This window comes from Aptenodytes patagonicus, chromosome 3, assembly GCF_965638725.1.
Source record: "Aptenodytes patagonicus chromosome 3, bAptPat1.pri.cur, whole genome shotgun sequence".
NCBI classification, from domain to species: domain Eukaryota; kingdom Metazoa; phylum Chordata; class Aves; order Sphenisciformes; family Spheniscidae; genus Aptenodytes; species Aptenodytes patagonicus.
The window spans coordinates 94,935,270-94,951,572 of NC_134951.1; the positions used below are offsets into that span (position 1 = coordinate 94,935,270).

Below are 16,303 nucleotides of genomic sequence, written 5' to 3' on the forward strand. Positions count from 1 at the left end.
ATGTGAGGTTAACATTCAGCTAACTTTCTCAATTTTGAAGTAATGTGTTTGAAATTTGTGTTAAAAGCAGGGATTAAGTTGCACAGACTTTGTTTTTAAATAGTTGTAGTCTCTTGAGGGGTTTTTTTAAGGATTAAGTTGTAACCTGCTGCATTCGCTATCATAAATTGAAATTGGAGTAATATTTTTAAGTTACCAATTTGCTTTCATTAAACAAAATCTTGAAATTTAGACTTTGAAAAAAGTTAAGTTACTAGGCAGGATTTATCCATGCAAATTCTTATGTATTGAATTTTAAAAGCTGTGTAAAAATATGTTCAGACTTAGCAGCTTTCTGTATTAATTGAAAGATTTTGAGGACTAGCAAGTACTCAAAAAAAAAAAAAAAAAAAAAAAAAAGCCGAGGAGGTTTAAACAATAAAATCTGCTCAGGCTGGAGTTGACTGCCAATCTTTAAATTCAAAAGTCAGAGAAAAATGTTTAAAAAATCCTTGATAATATTAGTTTTTCATATAGTAAGACTTTTTACTAATCTTAATAAAGCACGTTTGAAAAATTAAGCATCCATTAAGTAACACAGCATCTATGTTAATCTTGGGTACCAGTCTTTTTAGGTACTGTGATGCTGTGAGCTTTTAAAGAACTCTATTATGTAAATATTTTCTGGCAAAACAAAGAAATAAAGCCCAAAGGAAAAGAAAACACCTCCAGTTAAGAATAATTCATATGAACTGTTTTGAACTTAATGATCTGTATTTTACTATGCAAGAATATTCTTTTGTCATTTACTGTATTTTGATAGATAGAGTTTAAATATATAAGAAATACAAATGCTTCTATGCTGGATGAAAAAAAAAATCAAGTCTTCATTCCTAAGGATTTCGGATTTATTTATGAAGGTATTTTCTCCTGTTCAGATGGAGAACATGATTTTTATCACTCAGCAAATCAGTAATTATGTATAAAAAACAAACAAAACCCCCACACACAAACAAAAAACCCACAAACCCTAACGAGTCCTAAGTCCCCACTCAGTGCTCAATCTGCTGGTGAGACTTTCTCATTTGAAGCCTGCTACTTAAGGAGGGTATTACCTCAATAACCTGTATTCTGAGTTCCTATGTTCTTTAGCAGGTCCAAGACAATTAGAGTTGTTTATTTCATGCAAGAGTAATATATCCCAATTCAGCTTTGCTGAATTCAAACTTTTGAAGTTTAAACTTTTGTTTGTTCCAGTAGTAATCCTTAGATATAAAACCTGAAAAATGCTTTAAATAGTGCATATCTTTTATACACTGTGGATTTTTACATGTGTGGAGGTGTAAAGAACAACAGGTCTGCTTTAAGCATAACAGACTTTCTCTCCTGGTATTTTAAATGTAATTTTAAAATATCGTTCTCCTGGACTGCATCCTGATAGCTTTTCTTTTTCTTAATTTGCAGTGACAGAAGCAGAAACTTTGTTCACAGGTGGTGAAAGCTGGCACTTAGAAGTTCAGTTCCATCTTGAGTGTGCCTATACATTTTTGTATTACTATGAGTATAAAAAAGCTAAACAATGTTTCAATACGGCTAAAGACATAATGAAACTGCAGATTAATCTTACAGGTAAGTTTTGCTTGTACAGTCTATGAGGATGGTTGGTTGGACCAAACCTACAATTTGTTGGGTTTTTTTACATATCCAAGTTAAAAAAAGAGCTATCTTTTGAAAAATCGTGACTTTTAACAGGTAGGACTTACTTGTCTTCTAAGAATTAGCATTGCTTGGAAAAGGGAAGAGAAATATGCCATCTAGTTACGATATCATCCCTAATATGGGTGTCTGAGCAGCTGTGGTATTATGATCCTTCCTTCTTGTGTTTCATATCGAATTCTAGGTCTAGTTGTCTCTGTTATGGGACTCCTGAAACTAGTTGGTGTCATGATGAATAATGTTTTTTGTTTGTTTGGAGACACTTACAAAGAAGTCTGTGTGATGATTTGATGCAGTCTTTTACCTTTTACGCCACTAGCCTAGATCTACTCTACGTAAATAGCATTTAAGAGTAACTTCCAGGACTGGTGTTATCACAGGAAATAAGTAGAAAAGTCAAATTTCTGATGAAGAGAAATATCAAGGATTCAGTCACTATGGAGACTTTATAATTATCCTTTCTGAACCTATTCTTTGGAGTCAGGCAGATCAGATTGCTGCACCTGCAACTTCATTTAAAATTACATGTATAGATATGGGACTGTTTGGTCTAGCTGGTCCTGCTAGGTAATCAAAAGGACATAAGATGCACACCTCCTCTGTGTGAGAACTTTTGATTGTGTCTGAGTAGAAATGCAAAAACCTTTATATAATTTTTTCTATAGAGTTATTAACAGAAAGGACTAAGGAACTGAAACTTGCAGCCTCCTTACCTATTAACACCACTGTATGTCACAAGGCTAGCTGTTCCTATATATTTAGATTGGAGCTGCAGCTACCCCTGCTTATATCCTGAGTCAGTTTAATATTTTAATTAAAAAACAGAACAAAAAAACCCACACACACACAAAAAAACACCCCACAAAACCAAACAACTGTGGAACTCCATACTCATTTCTTCGAAGGTTTTAAAGGTTTACTTTGAAAAATCTCTAATGAAAATCTTGTGGCATAATGTTTTTGCATAGCTATGAATTGATTATATTCAGTGGTATCTGCTTAAACCATAGGATTATTTTCCGTATATTTGTTTGAAAGAATTCCATGCATTTCAATTGATCCTACCCTCTTTTTCTATGCACAACTTATACTGTATGTGTGATGTGTGGCATGTACTGCAAACGTGATATTATAAGGTAGTTTTGTTTAAAATTAACCTGGGTTTTTCTTGTTTTTTATTAAAAACATCAGTGCCTGTGATGATACTCAAGCTATAAAAATTTAATTAACTAAGAACAAGTAAAATCAAAGTGGCAGGTGGCTATTCACTGATATTCCTCAACTTAAGCTACATGTTGGATTTTTTTTTTTTTTTTCCCCTTTAAAGGAGATCTTTAGATATTGGATGAATAATTTCCTTAAATCTAACCTAGGAAAAAACTCTTGTTTGGAAGGGAAAAAAATAGTTTGGATGCAGTGGAATTATTTGTATTTTTGATTACTTTACCAAGAGGTTATGCTAGTCCCAGAGAGAGGTTGTGGTGATACAGTCTCTTGGAAGAATGTTGTGAAACTCCTAGAAGTTCTGTGGTTTATCTCCATAAATCTATTAGAATAGTTATGAAGGATGTCTAACCTGAAGGCAAATGAACTGAACTGAACATGTGGGAATTGTTGGCATTCTAGACAAATTCATTTGACATGCATGTTTTGGCTAAATGGAAGGAATGTTACATCATCAAAAAAGACTTTGCTTTAATGTAAAAATTTAACCGCTAGCAAAGATATTTTTAAGGCTTTTGGAAGGAATTTCCTTTTTAGGAAAGGATTTTAAGAGGTTTTTATTCTTTAATGGTTGTGATCCTTACTAGTTGAACATTTTATTACAGCATGGAAATGTATGCTGTTCTTAAAGAGAGACTTTAGAACCAATGTTTTCCAAAGTTATTGTAGAAATGTGTGAATAAATCATACTTGTTTTGGCTTGTGTACTTTTTTAAGTCCCATTAATTCAGGTCTGTCCTATATTCATCATTTATTAAAAAGCATCCTTATGTTCCTCACAATGAGTCGCAACCATCAATAACTCCACAAAACAATTTCCAGTAAAAGAGAAGACCATGGTCCTTCTTGTATATAAATTTACTAAAATGAAGGGTGGTAATCCAAAATAAATTTAAGATCAGCAGATCTGGAGGATTAATAATGCTGAACACTGAGATCTGCGTATTGTCTGCTTATTGTTTTCATGCCCAGTAATGCATCCCTGGGAACTTTTAATATGGAACAGAAAGTAAAGTGTCTGTGTAGATTCCCTCTCTTTGTGAGGATATATGGTGGTATAAAGCAAGCAAATTTTTACCCCAGCTTAAACACGTGGTATATATTTTCCAAATAAAAATGATTATGTTTTGTCCCTGTAACAGCAAGGAACTCTTTGTTTAAAAAAATGAGGTGGGGTGTGTGTGCATCTCGGAGCATAAACAAATGACAGTTTCTGGGTGGTAGCAAGTAAATTCATTGGTAACCAGTATAACTTTGCAAGTGTTTTATTCAGCTGTTTAAGCAGTAAGACAAAATAGGAAGTGAATTACAGCATAATGATTTTCAAGCATTATTAAAATTGAGAATTGAGTACTACTGTGTAAAATTAGTATGAATCACTACCCAGTATTTCTCTCTGTCTCTCTCCTCTGCAGTGTGCCTTGTGATTTTAAGGTGATATTTTTAGAACCTTTTTCATTTATTCATAAACTCTTAACACAGGGCTTTCCCATTAAAAGGGGTGATTGGCAGAAAAGGAGAAATCAGTTTAATTTCTGGTTTCCCCACTGCTCTCTTTCCATCTCCAAGAAGAAAAGGGGGTGATTGCTATTTCAGTGCCTGTGCCAGGTGATTCTTACTGACAATGGCCTCATCCTCAGGCCTTTGTCCACATGAGCAGTCAGTTATCTTTACCTCCAAGATTTTTATGTCCTGCAAAATTTTCAAAATGATAATGAAATTAAGAACTTGATCTTACTTGGTTCTGCAAAAGCAACAGTGGATCAGCATTCAGTCCTCCATTTCTGTTACTGGACTTTCACAGCTCACATTATCTCAGCATTGTATCATAGTAGTAATAAGCAAGCAAACCTCCAAATTTTACAGAGTAATTTTTAGCTCCATTTTGGCTCTGGTTAAGATTCCATTATTCTAAGTTACCGTCCTGAAATTGTTCTATGATTTCTGTTCGCAGCTTGCAAACAGGTTGCTAACAGAGGAAGAACAGACATGTTTTTCTTTTCAGTTTGGTATAAAAGTTAATTGCCACCCTAAAAACTAGTAAAAGTTGTGTGAGGGTCAAATTAAGAACTGAAGAAACAACACTGAGAGGAATTTTACCTTGTGCGTTCTGAATATTGATTCATTCAGTAGACAGCCTTCATTGGTTTGCTGTTTCACTCTCTCCCATGTTACTTTTACAGTATTTTATGTGCCATATTATGGTAATGTCATGTCTGTGATCCCTCTTCATAGACCTAAGTCTTCAAATGAAGATTTGAAATATTTTAAATGATGGCCTTTAAGAGATTATGGGATTTTCATTTGCCTAAACGTTTCCATGTTGTCATTGACTTTTAGCAGGCAAATCGAACAATTGTTTGTGGTTTATGGCTTGGGAATAAGTAGGGAACTGATGAAACTTGATTATTATGAGTTTTCAAGAGACAATATGGTGGGTTATGGGGAATTTAACTAAAAGTGGCTTTGCAAGACCTATCTGGCTGTGTTTGTATGTTTGTAATATGTATTTCTCTGTATGTCATAGCTAGCAGTGAGAACACATGTAGTTCTCTGCAAAGAGATCAAGCAGAGTTAAACCACTATTAAATTTCATAGGTTAATTCTAAATGTGTTTCTCTTTTTTAATTTTGCTTTTTTGTGAGCAACTTTCTAGTATATGATAGAATTACTGGTTTTTAGTGTTCATTAATATAAGCTTATATTAATTTTCTGTAGGTGCTTTGGGGAAGAGAACACGATTTCAGGAAAAATACGTTGCACAGCTTGTTTTGGATGTCCAAAGAACAGATGAATTCCTCCTTCCTCACAGTGAACTAAGTCCAGCTCCCACACCTCTAGAAAACTTAACAATGGTATGTATTTGAGAAGAATTGTTTTAATTTCTTAAAATGAAAATGTGCTGAAGCTTTTCTTGGGTGTCTGCAAGAGAAAAGTTTGTGGTGCCTAGGAGAAACTTACTTATGATTTCTGAAAGTTTTTGGATAAGATGTGGGGCAGTCGTTTGCCTAATATTAAAGGACATGGGGTAAAACAACATATGAATGTCTGCAAGACAGATGTGGCTACTCAACTAAAAGCATGTTTGCAAATATGATCTTCTACAGTTTATGTATTAATTTCTAGTGCCTAAGAATGATGGAGTTAGGAAAACAGGTGAGACAGATTTTCAAAATAGCCTGCAAGGCATCACAGAAATGCACAGATTCCTAAGGACTGACAGACATGTTTAGTAACAGTGAAGTGAAGATAGGAAATTGGCCTAGGTATTCCTACTGGCATGAATTATGCAACTTGGCCCTACTGGTCCTAAGGGTGTGCATGATGACTTCAATTATAAATTGCCTAACAACCACTGAATTATTTTGGAATGGTATTTTTTCCTTCATGAGGAGAAGTTCTGGTCAGGATTTAAAGTTATTTGAACTTGCTAAAGAAGCCAGAGATAAACTGAGACGTTATGGTCCAAGATTTATTCTTCAGGTTGGAGAGCCTTTGTAAAAAAAGGTTATGCCTTGATAGACTTCCAGGTCAAGCAGGGATCTTAAGCAAAAGAATTTGACAGTACTTCTCTGAGTGCACAAATATCGTAGAGACTGTGCTAGCTTTTTTGTTTATCCATTAATACGTCCTTAGTGTTGTAATCGATTTGATGAAAAGAGATTGACTACATATATGTCACAACTTGTAGAACTATGTATAGCAACCCATTTAAGGATAGTGAGGGCTCGGGGGAGGCCACTTGGTGAGTGTCAGACTTAAGTTGGACTTGAAGTCTACAGCTACCTAGAACTAAATGTTATGATGCATTGTTCTCAGAGGGTCCCTAACTGGGATATTGTATGACTATTTTTTCCAGTTATTCACAACTTTCTGAAGAATTTGCCTTTGTGGTCTATATCTGATAAGGACTTCAGTTTGGAATAAAATAATGACATTGTTTCAATAAAAATGGCAACACTGTTTTAGGCTGTAGGTATAAGCTGGAATGAAATATATTATCCTTGCTAATAAAATACTATATTAATATGTCCTTTTAGTGAACAGACCCAAAGCTGCTGAAGTAAGTTTAACGGAGAGTTTGAAAAAGAAAATTGGGATATTTTTTGAACCTTTAAAAATTAGTCATGCTTATGTTATCCACACTTTCCTACTAAAATTTTACTGAATGTATCTTGAAAATGATGTTAGACAAAGTAAGCATATCTACTCTTTCTGAAAAGTAAAAATATGATGATAGAAAGAACTTGAGAAGTTTTGGCTACAGGGAGGGAGTTGTGTTGTGCAAGTCTGAGTGACTGTGTCATAGAATTCTGTCATAAGTTGCTCGGGCTGCCTATTAAGGGAAGTTAGACTTTCTGTTCCCACAGTCTACTTGGGGGGGGGCAGGGGGAAATCAGAACCTTTTATTTCTGCATTTCATGTGTGTCAGAAATTCTGGAAGATAGTATTAGTAAAACCATGTGCTGCTTTGACGAAAACCTGAGGTATTTCAAGTTCAGACATTTCATTAACATCATGTGTGAGTGTCCTGTCATGGGTATTAGACCAGGCTTGACTAAATAGACTCCCCAATTCATGTGTGTGTTGAATTACCAATTAAAAGTTTTGGGGTTTTTTCCCCTTTTTCTAGCATGTCTTTATTGATAATGTAGTATCAAAATACAACTTCATGTAATTTGTCAATGTTAACTTTAACAGTGATCCTAGTGTTTCTTTTGCCAGCATTGGAAAGCTAAAAGGCCTGTGATCATGCTGCAAAATTATTATAGGGAAATTTTCTTCCCCTCTCCAGTGTTCTTATTTTACATCTGCCATTTGCAGATAAAGGAAAATACTCTATTTGTCTAAAGATGGGAATTGCCCTGGATGAGTGGAAAATTTCCTAAGGCAATTGTAAACTCTGCCAATATGTATAAAGGCCAAGTTGAGACTAGTCACACCTAATTTTCATCTCCTGTTTTGGAGTGCTTACTTCTATGGTCTTAAAGTTCTTCCCCTGTTATTGTTCAGTAAGATCACTGAACAAGTTATTTTGCAATGAAGCGGTCAGTAATTTAATTCCATTAAAAATACAACCAGTATAGCAATGTGACCGATTGTTGGACTGGTAGCTGGGCTGATTTCTGGTTAAGCGCTTCCTGCTTCCCTCTCATGCTGAGCAGTTATGTTACCTCAGATGGCACTAGAAGGAAAACTATTTGCATTTCAAAACAAATATTTGAGATTGTAAATTCAAAGCTCAGGTCAGCTTTCTTCAGAATAACTAAATGATCTGAAAGCACACATTCAGTTAAGCTGATGATGTTTCTGTGAAAGGAAGACCTCAGGCTTGAGGTGATGTATAAGGACTCCTGATATGAAATGGTATGTTTGATTAATTTTTAAAAATTCAGAGCTGCTGTTATGTTTTGGGGAATGAGGAATTTCTTTTAACATCTGGGAATGGAAGTCATGCTTTAAAACTCTAGCGTACAGTTGCAGTACAGTTCAGTTGATCGATATTCATAGTGAATTTAAGCAATTAGTGCTGTTTATACAGCCTAGATTTTAAAGCTTATGTAGACCAGAAGCTGAAATTTTTAACTAATTGCCTTATCAATTAAATTGTGATTTATGTTACATCTAATGAAGTGGTATTGTTATACTAGCATAGTGCTCTGTTCAAAAATCATTTTCATCTAGAAGTGGTAGCTAATGTAGTAAGAGAAGAAAATGATGGTATTAAATATGCCTTTAAGAGTTGGAATATCTTCATTATCCCCTTGAAATAAAAGAAAATATGTTTATTTTCTTCACGTTCTCTGTCAAATCACAGTTTAGTTTCATTTATATAGTGATAAAATACTGGTGATGAATACAGATAATCCCCTTTGAAGCATTCCTGTTTGCTTTTTGTTCTTCTGTGGACCCTCGTTTTGACCTTGCCGATGGCAGATATTCATTGGAAACAGCTACTACTAGGACATCGAAGGGAAATGAATAGGAAGCTTGAAAAAATGTTTAATATAAATCAATTTTCTCTTTATAATAGATTATAAAAACTACTATTGGTAACTAAAAACCAGTAGTACAATAATTGGTTTAAAGACTGGGGGGCTTTTTGTTTTGGTTTGGTTTTTTTTTCGGGGGAAGGAGAAATAGTTTACAGCTGCCTCCTTCTTGCTTGCAGCCAAAGGAATCTTTTTGTTGTTTCCAAACAGACACAAATTCTGTGAACGTAGTAATTTACACTTTTCAGACACAGATTATATTACTTTCTTCTTTAAGTTAAATGACAGACAATGAACTTCAGGTAGCATATTTGTTTGTAAAAGTTAAACTGAATATTCCTTAAACAACTTGTTCTAGAGGAAATTTGATGGAAAGTCACAAGTACTTGTCCAGGAGCAAACCTTTTCAGAATACCCCTTCTTGCCTTTACCAGAGCAAAGTATCTGGAGGTGCTAGTGCAGTGGGTTTTTTTCAATCTGTGTTTCTTTAATTTGCAAAGCTACTTTAAAAAAAAAAAAAGAGAGAGAGAGGAGGAGCAGTTCCCTGTGTAAGGAATTTAACTGTACTGGCAGAAGGCATGCTTTACTTACTTGCACTTTGCTGATACTTAAAAAGAAATCCATACGTTCCCAGAGGTCCATGGTCGCTAGCCTGAAAACCTGCACGTTAGGATAGCGTTTAACATTATACAGACAAGCTGAAACAGATTATATTTAATAGAGGAGGAAATTGTTGATAATGCTATGAGCAACAATTTGAAAAGGAAAATCTCCTTCAGCCCTTATTTAAGTAGAAAATCAATATTCGGGTAACCTTAAAGTTGCTCTGAATGCTGTTCGTCCTGCATGACAACCAGTATACTTTTAGCAAAAGTAGTTTGGATGATACTTCCTTCTACTGGCTTAGTCTGTTCGTTAGTTATCCTGTCATAATCATGGTAAATTACTTTCCATTTTGTCGTTTTCTGATGTTTGTGTTATCCTTTTTCAAACAAGTCTGTATTTTTTTCATATTTTGAAGGCATTGATTTCTCTGCAACGATTCCTATCTATTTTAAAATATTTTTTTCTCCCCCAACAGAATTATGATTTAAATGATGATACAGTGCTTAATGAGATAAAATTAGCAGATGCTGATCAGTACCAGGTACCTGATTTGTGTGCAGAAGAGCTTGCTGTAATCCTTGGAATATGGTATGTTAATTCATAGTTACTTAAAATACTGCATGAATCATTGTGATAATGAAATAATGAAGTGGTGGGTTGGTGGGACTTTTTTTCCTTCCTTATCATATAGTCTGGCTAAACTGGTAAAAGATTTGCATTATATGTGGATAGCATTTTCAGTTATCTCAGAGTGAACATTAGTGTCCAGTTCAGAATTTCAGCATCTCATTAATTGCGATGTTGTTCTCTTATCCTGGAAAAGCTTCTTGTTCTTTGTGCCTCAATTTAATTGCAGTTGGCATTAGCTACCATATGGTAATGACACTTTGGTAAATTTTGAAAACACATTTCAGAGTCTGCTATGGTCAGCTTCCTATGAGGATCAACCCTGTCTTTCAAGCAAAACTCTGCCCTGCTATTCGGTGCAATGGAAATATTTGTATAAATTCAGAGCGTCCATTGCAAGTTACAAGTTATAGTACAAAGTCCCCGTGGTTTTGCACCTAAGTTTTTTCTTTTCCTGGCTTTCAGAAATTATATGCTATATGGGTTTTGAAAATGGCACAGAAGAGCAAAAAGCAACTTGAGATTTGAGGATAATAAGCTGGCTGCTAATGAATATCCTCATTTTCTAATAGAGAAATACTTTTTCTATGATGTAGTGGTCATTTAGCTGGTGACAGTTACACACAAGTTTTTGTGTGTGATTTGTTTCAGAAGTATTAGTGTGTCGAAGTAAAAATGGTGACTTTGATGCAGTATTCATCATTCATACCTCTCAAAGCACTTTTCTGATCTATGAGTTGCAAAATGATGGAATCTGCAGTACTGCTGAAATACCTTGCCTAAGCCAGAAGGCGGCCAGGAGCCGAACAATGAGTGAATCCTAGTTCCCGGGTCTCAGACTAGTGTTTCGTCTGCAGGGGCACATGGATGTTATAAGATCTATCTTTGTGATAGGGTGACAGTAATAACAGGTCAGCGAAAGGCTAGTGAGGCAATTCAATGGCATAAGCTAACAACCCAACATTTGGCAGTAGTTCCTTTGTGATGTGGGGCTTTTTGCTTGTTTTGTAGCACACGTTATAATATTTCTTTCCCCCCTCTCCCCACTCACCAAAATTTTCAGTTGGTTTTCCCCTTCTTGTCCCATAAAGTGCAGTGGAAGTCATTAGCAGAGAGAAGATTGTTTCCTTTCATATGTCCATTTCTCAGACTACAGCTTTTTGAAGGGCCAGATGCTTGCTTGGCTATATAGTTGAAGTCAAATGTGAAGTCGCATGTCTGCAGTTTCAGCTGTGCCCTTTAACCATTCAGCCCCTCCACTGTAATCAGGAATTCATGAGTGGAATATGTACTGTGCCTTCATATCTTCTTTATTCCCCAAGTCTTAAACTTGTTTTCTTTTCAAGACCACATCTAGATCCACTTTGAGGACAAAAGAGTGGAGTGAATAGTAGGTTGACATATATTCTTGTCCCAGTCACTTTTAGTCTTTCACACTGACTCAAGTCAAGGCAAAGCCTTCCCATTCCTGAGAAGCATTTTCATGCGCACTTCACTTTTTAACACAGTATTGTCTTATATTCAGATTATATCATCCCTCCTGCCTCCACCCTTCTGAAGGAAATTTTAGCTTGCCTATTGGTCTTTCTCTTTTCTCTCTCTCTCTTTTTTTTTTTTTTTTTTAGTGGAAGCGTAGAGTTTGAATTTTACATTGGCTTGCTGCACAGTAGGTTTCTTGACCACATTATGTCACTTTGAAACCACCACTGGCTAGAAGCCATCTTGGCTGCCATCTCTGTGTGTACATTATAATCCAAGTGGTATGTGAGTTTGGCAGGACTCAAGGCAAGAAGCTCATTTAAGAAACATTTAAGAAACAACCAACAAAAAAAAAATTTTCAATGTTGCTTCCCCATAGGAATGGTAACTGCCATTCAGTGGGTGGGATAATGGTAAGCAACTGAAACTATTTCACTCATAGATGGAGACAAGATTTGCTATCCAGCCATGTTGCAGAAATGTTAGTAGAATGCCAGCTTTGAGAACTGTTTTTCTGAGGGGATTTAGGATACAACCCTTGTGACTGAATGGGGTTTAGACTTGGATTGGTGGCTGTACCCTTGGTGTCTACACCAGCTATTGCATAAAAATTTGCAAGGAAGCATATACATGTTAAAGCATTTAGTGTTTGCTCTTAAGTAAAACATACTTCTCAGACCTTAGCTATAGGAAATTCCTTGCTTTTCTTTCATGGTTGAGGCCTTCAGTTCTGTAGAGTAAATACCTCATTTCATAGTTATAAGTTGGCTTTAGAATTCTTTTAAGTTTCCAAAGCAGTTCTAACCAGACTTTGTTTTTAGGTCTAGCACCACCTTAATGGTATCTGTTGTTGACTGCCATTGTCAGCAGTGGATGTTTTTTCTAATGCAAATAAACTTTTAGACACTGACCTGGTTTGTTGAAGAAAGGCAGCCTGCAGGTAAAGAAAAAGAGTAAATGTGTGAGCAAATTTTTTCCTATACATTTCACTGTGCTTGCTAGTATTTGTTTTACAGCAAATGTCACAGAAATGCCCCTTAATTCTGCTGAGATTTTTGTAGCTAAATAATGTTAGCTCAAAATCAGCAGCATGCAGAAATGTTTGTGGATAGCAGAACAAACTGAAAATTGTTACAACTTTCGGAAAACACTTAATTACAATTACATAGGATCCTATGGAATTACCTGCATACACATTAATGTTTCCTGCTGTGAAGTAAGTTTCATTTCAAGTAGGTTACAATGATCAAATGGCTAAACAAAGTACTATTACGGTATCAGTACAAACGTTTTCATCTCCTCCTCCCCAATAACATTTTAAGAGGATATAAAATACTTTTTGAAGTGTTGAAATATCTAATACCAGCTGTCTTTACAAAACTCCAAGCAACATCTCATGCAGTATGCTTAAGCCAGCTAGTAAATAGCATGCATGAGCCTGAATCAATTAGATTTTTTTTTAAACCTCTCTGTTACACTGATATAAGGAAAGAACAACTTATTTATCAGTAATCCATTTATATAAAAAAGTAGCAATGTAAACTGTACCCAGCCAGTTCTCTGTGGCATCTGTAATTTGAGGCAGTTTCCTTTAAAGTGTTTGGCTATTCTGTTTCTTCTCTGCAAATTTCTTTTCTTCCAAATACTGAACAGTCTGCAGAACTAAATCTAAAAGAAAACATTTGCCTCTTATGATAATGAAACTGTAGCTAAAACAAAGTGGTGGTGGGGGGGAACCACCCCAGTCTGCCTCGCTTACACAAAGGTTTCCTATGCCATCGTATCCAGATTTTGTAGTATCTGTATAGGAAGAAAGTGTCTAGAGGTGTCTTCAGATCATCTCACTGCAGGAGTAATGCAACCTAAAAGAAATATTAAAAGAAACTCCTAGGAGTGCAGAAGCATTGCTTGGCTAGGACTTTTTTGATATTTCATATGAAAATAACTATTCGTGATGGTATAAAATTTATTTTATAGTCAAGCCTTAACTGTGGCCAAAACTTTGTATAAGCCTCGAACCAAACTTTCAGAGGCTGATGGAAAAAGGTATTAAAGTTCCAATTTGAAAATAAAATAAAATAAAAAATATTTAAAAAACCAAGACTGCACCAATGTATGATTTAAATAATGTGTTAATGTAGTATAGATGCCAAAATGCTGAGAAACTGAGAGGGGAGTATGTTTCCCTTGTCACTTAGAAATAGCCCAAATTGGATCGCTGTTAGAATAGACAACAGCAGCTGTGTGTCAGCAACTTGGGAAGAAAATCCCTTCTCATCACTTGATTCACCATTTTTTAACAGGGGTAAGCTTTTAGAAATTAGATGTGGCTATAGAAAATTCTAAGAAAGCAAAGAGAAATGTCCAATGGCTGATTATTTCTTAATCTTTGCTGTTTCTGAAGGATCAAATCAGGTCAAAATAGTGTGTTATACTGGAGGTACCTCAGCTCTATCGAAGGCTATGCACCAGTCTTCAGCTGGTAAGGAAAGCATCAGGAAGCCTAACTCTTATTATACAATAATACATTGGATAATAATATATTATACAGTTGACACAGTGAGCTGTAGAAGTGTACTTGAAACAGGTGCATAAGCACTAAGTAGCATTAGGACTGAAGGATTTTTAACAGAATTACCAAATATGAGCTTTTGAATCAATTGAGTAATTGGGAAAAAAAAAAAATCCCAGCATACATGTTGGCAATGGAAACATCATGGGAAACTTGGGTAGGTGAAACAGGAAAACATTTAGCTACTTGAAATTTGAGAATCTAATGGCTGGTTGGTTGTTCTCTAGTCAATGGAGGAATCGGCACCTGCAGAGTGTGATTCATTTCACTTCAGGCACTTATTTTACAATGGATTGAATCACTCCCTACATTTGTCTGTATTTTTGCATGGACTCTGAAGGAAGCATAGACAGTTAGCTAGATTAAAGGCCTATATTTTACATGGTTAAAGTTAGGTAAGATGGATCATGTGCTTATTAAGATTATATATATATATATGATTGCAGCCTTCTTTGCACTTTATAGCAAGGTCATGCTATATAACTTGTATCAGAAGTACAAGGCAATGGCAGGTAAACAACTGTTTTCATCTGTTTTTGTAAGAGAGAGCATTCTCTCTTCCAAGCCATTGAGATGGAAAAGGTTATGTTAAACTGACTGTGGAAGGCCAGAGCTTACACGTGTTTTCCTATGAAAGTAAAAGCTACAAAATAAAATCTCGGACAGCATTAAAGGTGATGAAGGTTTTTCTGTTAAATACTTTTTGGCACTCTGGCCCATCTTTACAAACATATCATGTAAATGTAAAAATTTTTTTTTTTTTAAACAAACCAATTACAGGTGCCAGACAGTATAGTGATCTCACCATGGTCAGTTTACGGCTGTTTAAATTCACTGCTACAAAATATATTGCTGTGCAGCAGTACATACAGCTGTGTGAAGAGATTCCACTGGGGAAATTAACTTCCTGTCTTGCTATTCAGAATGCTCACACAAAAAACATTAGTCGCTTGAAATACCTTTGTAAAACTTTGAAAACGCTTGTAAAGTGATCAATTTGTTGGGTTTAGCTCTTTTTCATTCACAAAATTAACACAGCTGGTAAAACTGCGTAGAAATACAGCAAATACTCATAAAAATGCATATGTGGAAAGTCTGACCTATCTATTCTTCATCTATCTCATGCTGTTTAACTGTAGTTTTAAGTAGTTACCTCAGGAACTTGAATTTGCATTGTCTGCGCTTGCAGAGAGGTAATGTGCCAGGAAACAAAAGCAAACAAAAACTCAGCTGTTTTCTTCATCCATCTAACTTTATACTCTGTCTTCAAGAGTGGCTGTGAGAAGATACCTAAGGTTGAATAATAACAGGGCAAGCATGTGTTGCTCCCTTTTCCCTAATACTTTCCCAGCCTCTAAACGGTGATTTCCTGAGCCTAATCTGGCTTGTTTGCATAGCAGCCCTCAGTGGATCTCTCAAATACTTGTTGTCTTCCATTGAGCCCATGTAAATTTCTTGCATCGGTAGCATCCTTTGGCAAAGGTGTCTGTCTACATATTTTGCATCTGCTGTTCAAAAAAAACCTCCTCCGTGTAGTTTTGGTTGCCAGTAGCTTCATTTAGTGACTTAACTCTCTTATTTCCTAACAATTTTTAAAACCTCTGCCATGTCCCTCTTTTGGTTAGTCCTAGTCTAACCAGACATAATTTTTGTAGAAGTTGTTACATGTTTATAAGGCATAAACCATCGTTATTCATTATCATAAACCAACAATCATTCTAGCTGTCTGTTTCCGAAATTTTTCCAATACTGAATTACTGCTTTTGAAATGAAAGGTCCAGAACAGAACATACTATTCATGGGTGGGAAAACAAAGGCTTTATGTCATATTTTATGTAGGCTTTATGTTATTGATTTGTATACTTTATGTAGTATGCCCTAGTACGTTATTCTCTATTGCTTTCCTGATTAATTACATTTTGATTTGCCTTTTTAACAGCTGCCTAGTACTGAGCTAATGTTTTCATGCAGCTGCAGTGCTAAAGAGTTGCTCCCGAACAGATGTGGTCAGATCAGAGCCTATCATTTTTTGTGAAGCTAGGACTGTGTTTCCTATTGTGCATTGCTTGGCAGTTTTGTTTTATTGCCCTTTTGCTCTATCCTGTAA

At 35.5% G+C, this 16,303-nt stretch overlaps 1 protein-coding gene across 1 annotated transcript in view; it reads left to right on the top strand.

Moving 5' to 3' along the window:
- The window catches only part of TTC27 (tetratricopeptide repeat domain 27), a 137,678-nt gene that overhangs the window by 23,793 nt on the left and 97,582 nt on the right, over nucleotides 1-16,303 (top strand). Inside the window, exons 6-8 of the mRNA XM_076334285.1 lie at nucleotides 1,444-1,608; nucleotides 5,638-5,774; nucleotides 9,994-10,106. Coding sequence (XP_076190400.1) covers nucleotides 1,444-1,608; nucleotides 5,638-5,774; nucleotides 9,994-10,106 — 415 coding nt within the window. The remainder of the gene's footprint in view (nucleotides 1-1,443; nucleotides 1,609-5,637; nucleotides 5,775-9,993; nucleotides 10,107-16,303) is intronic.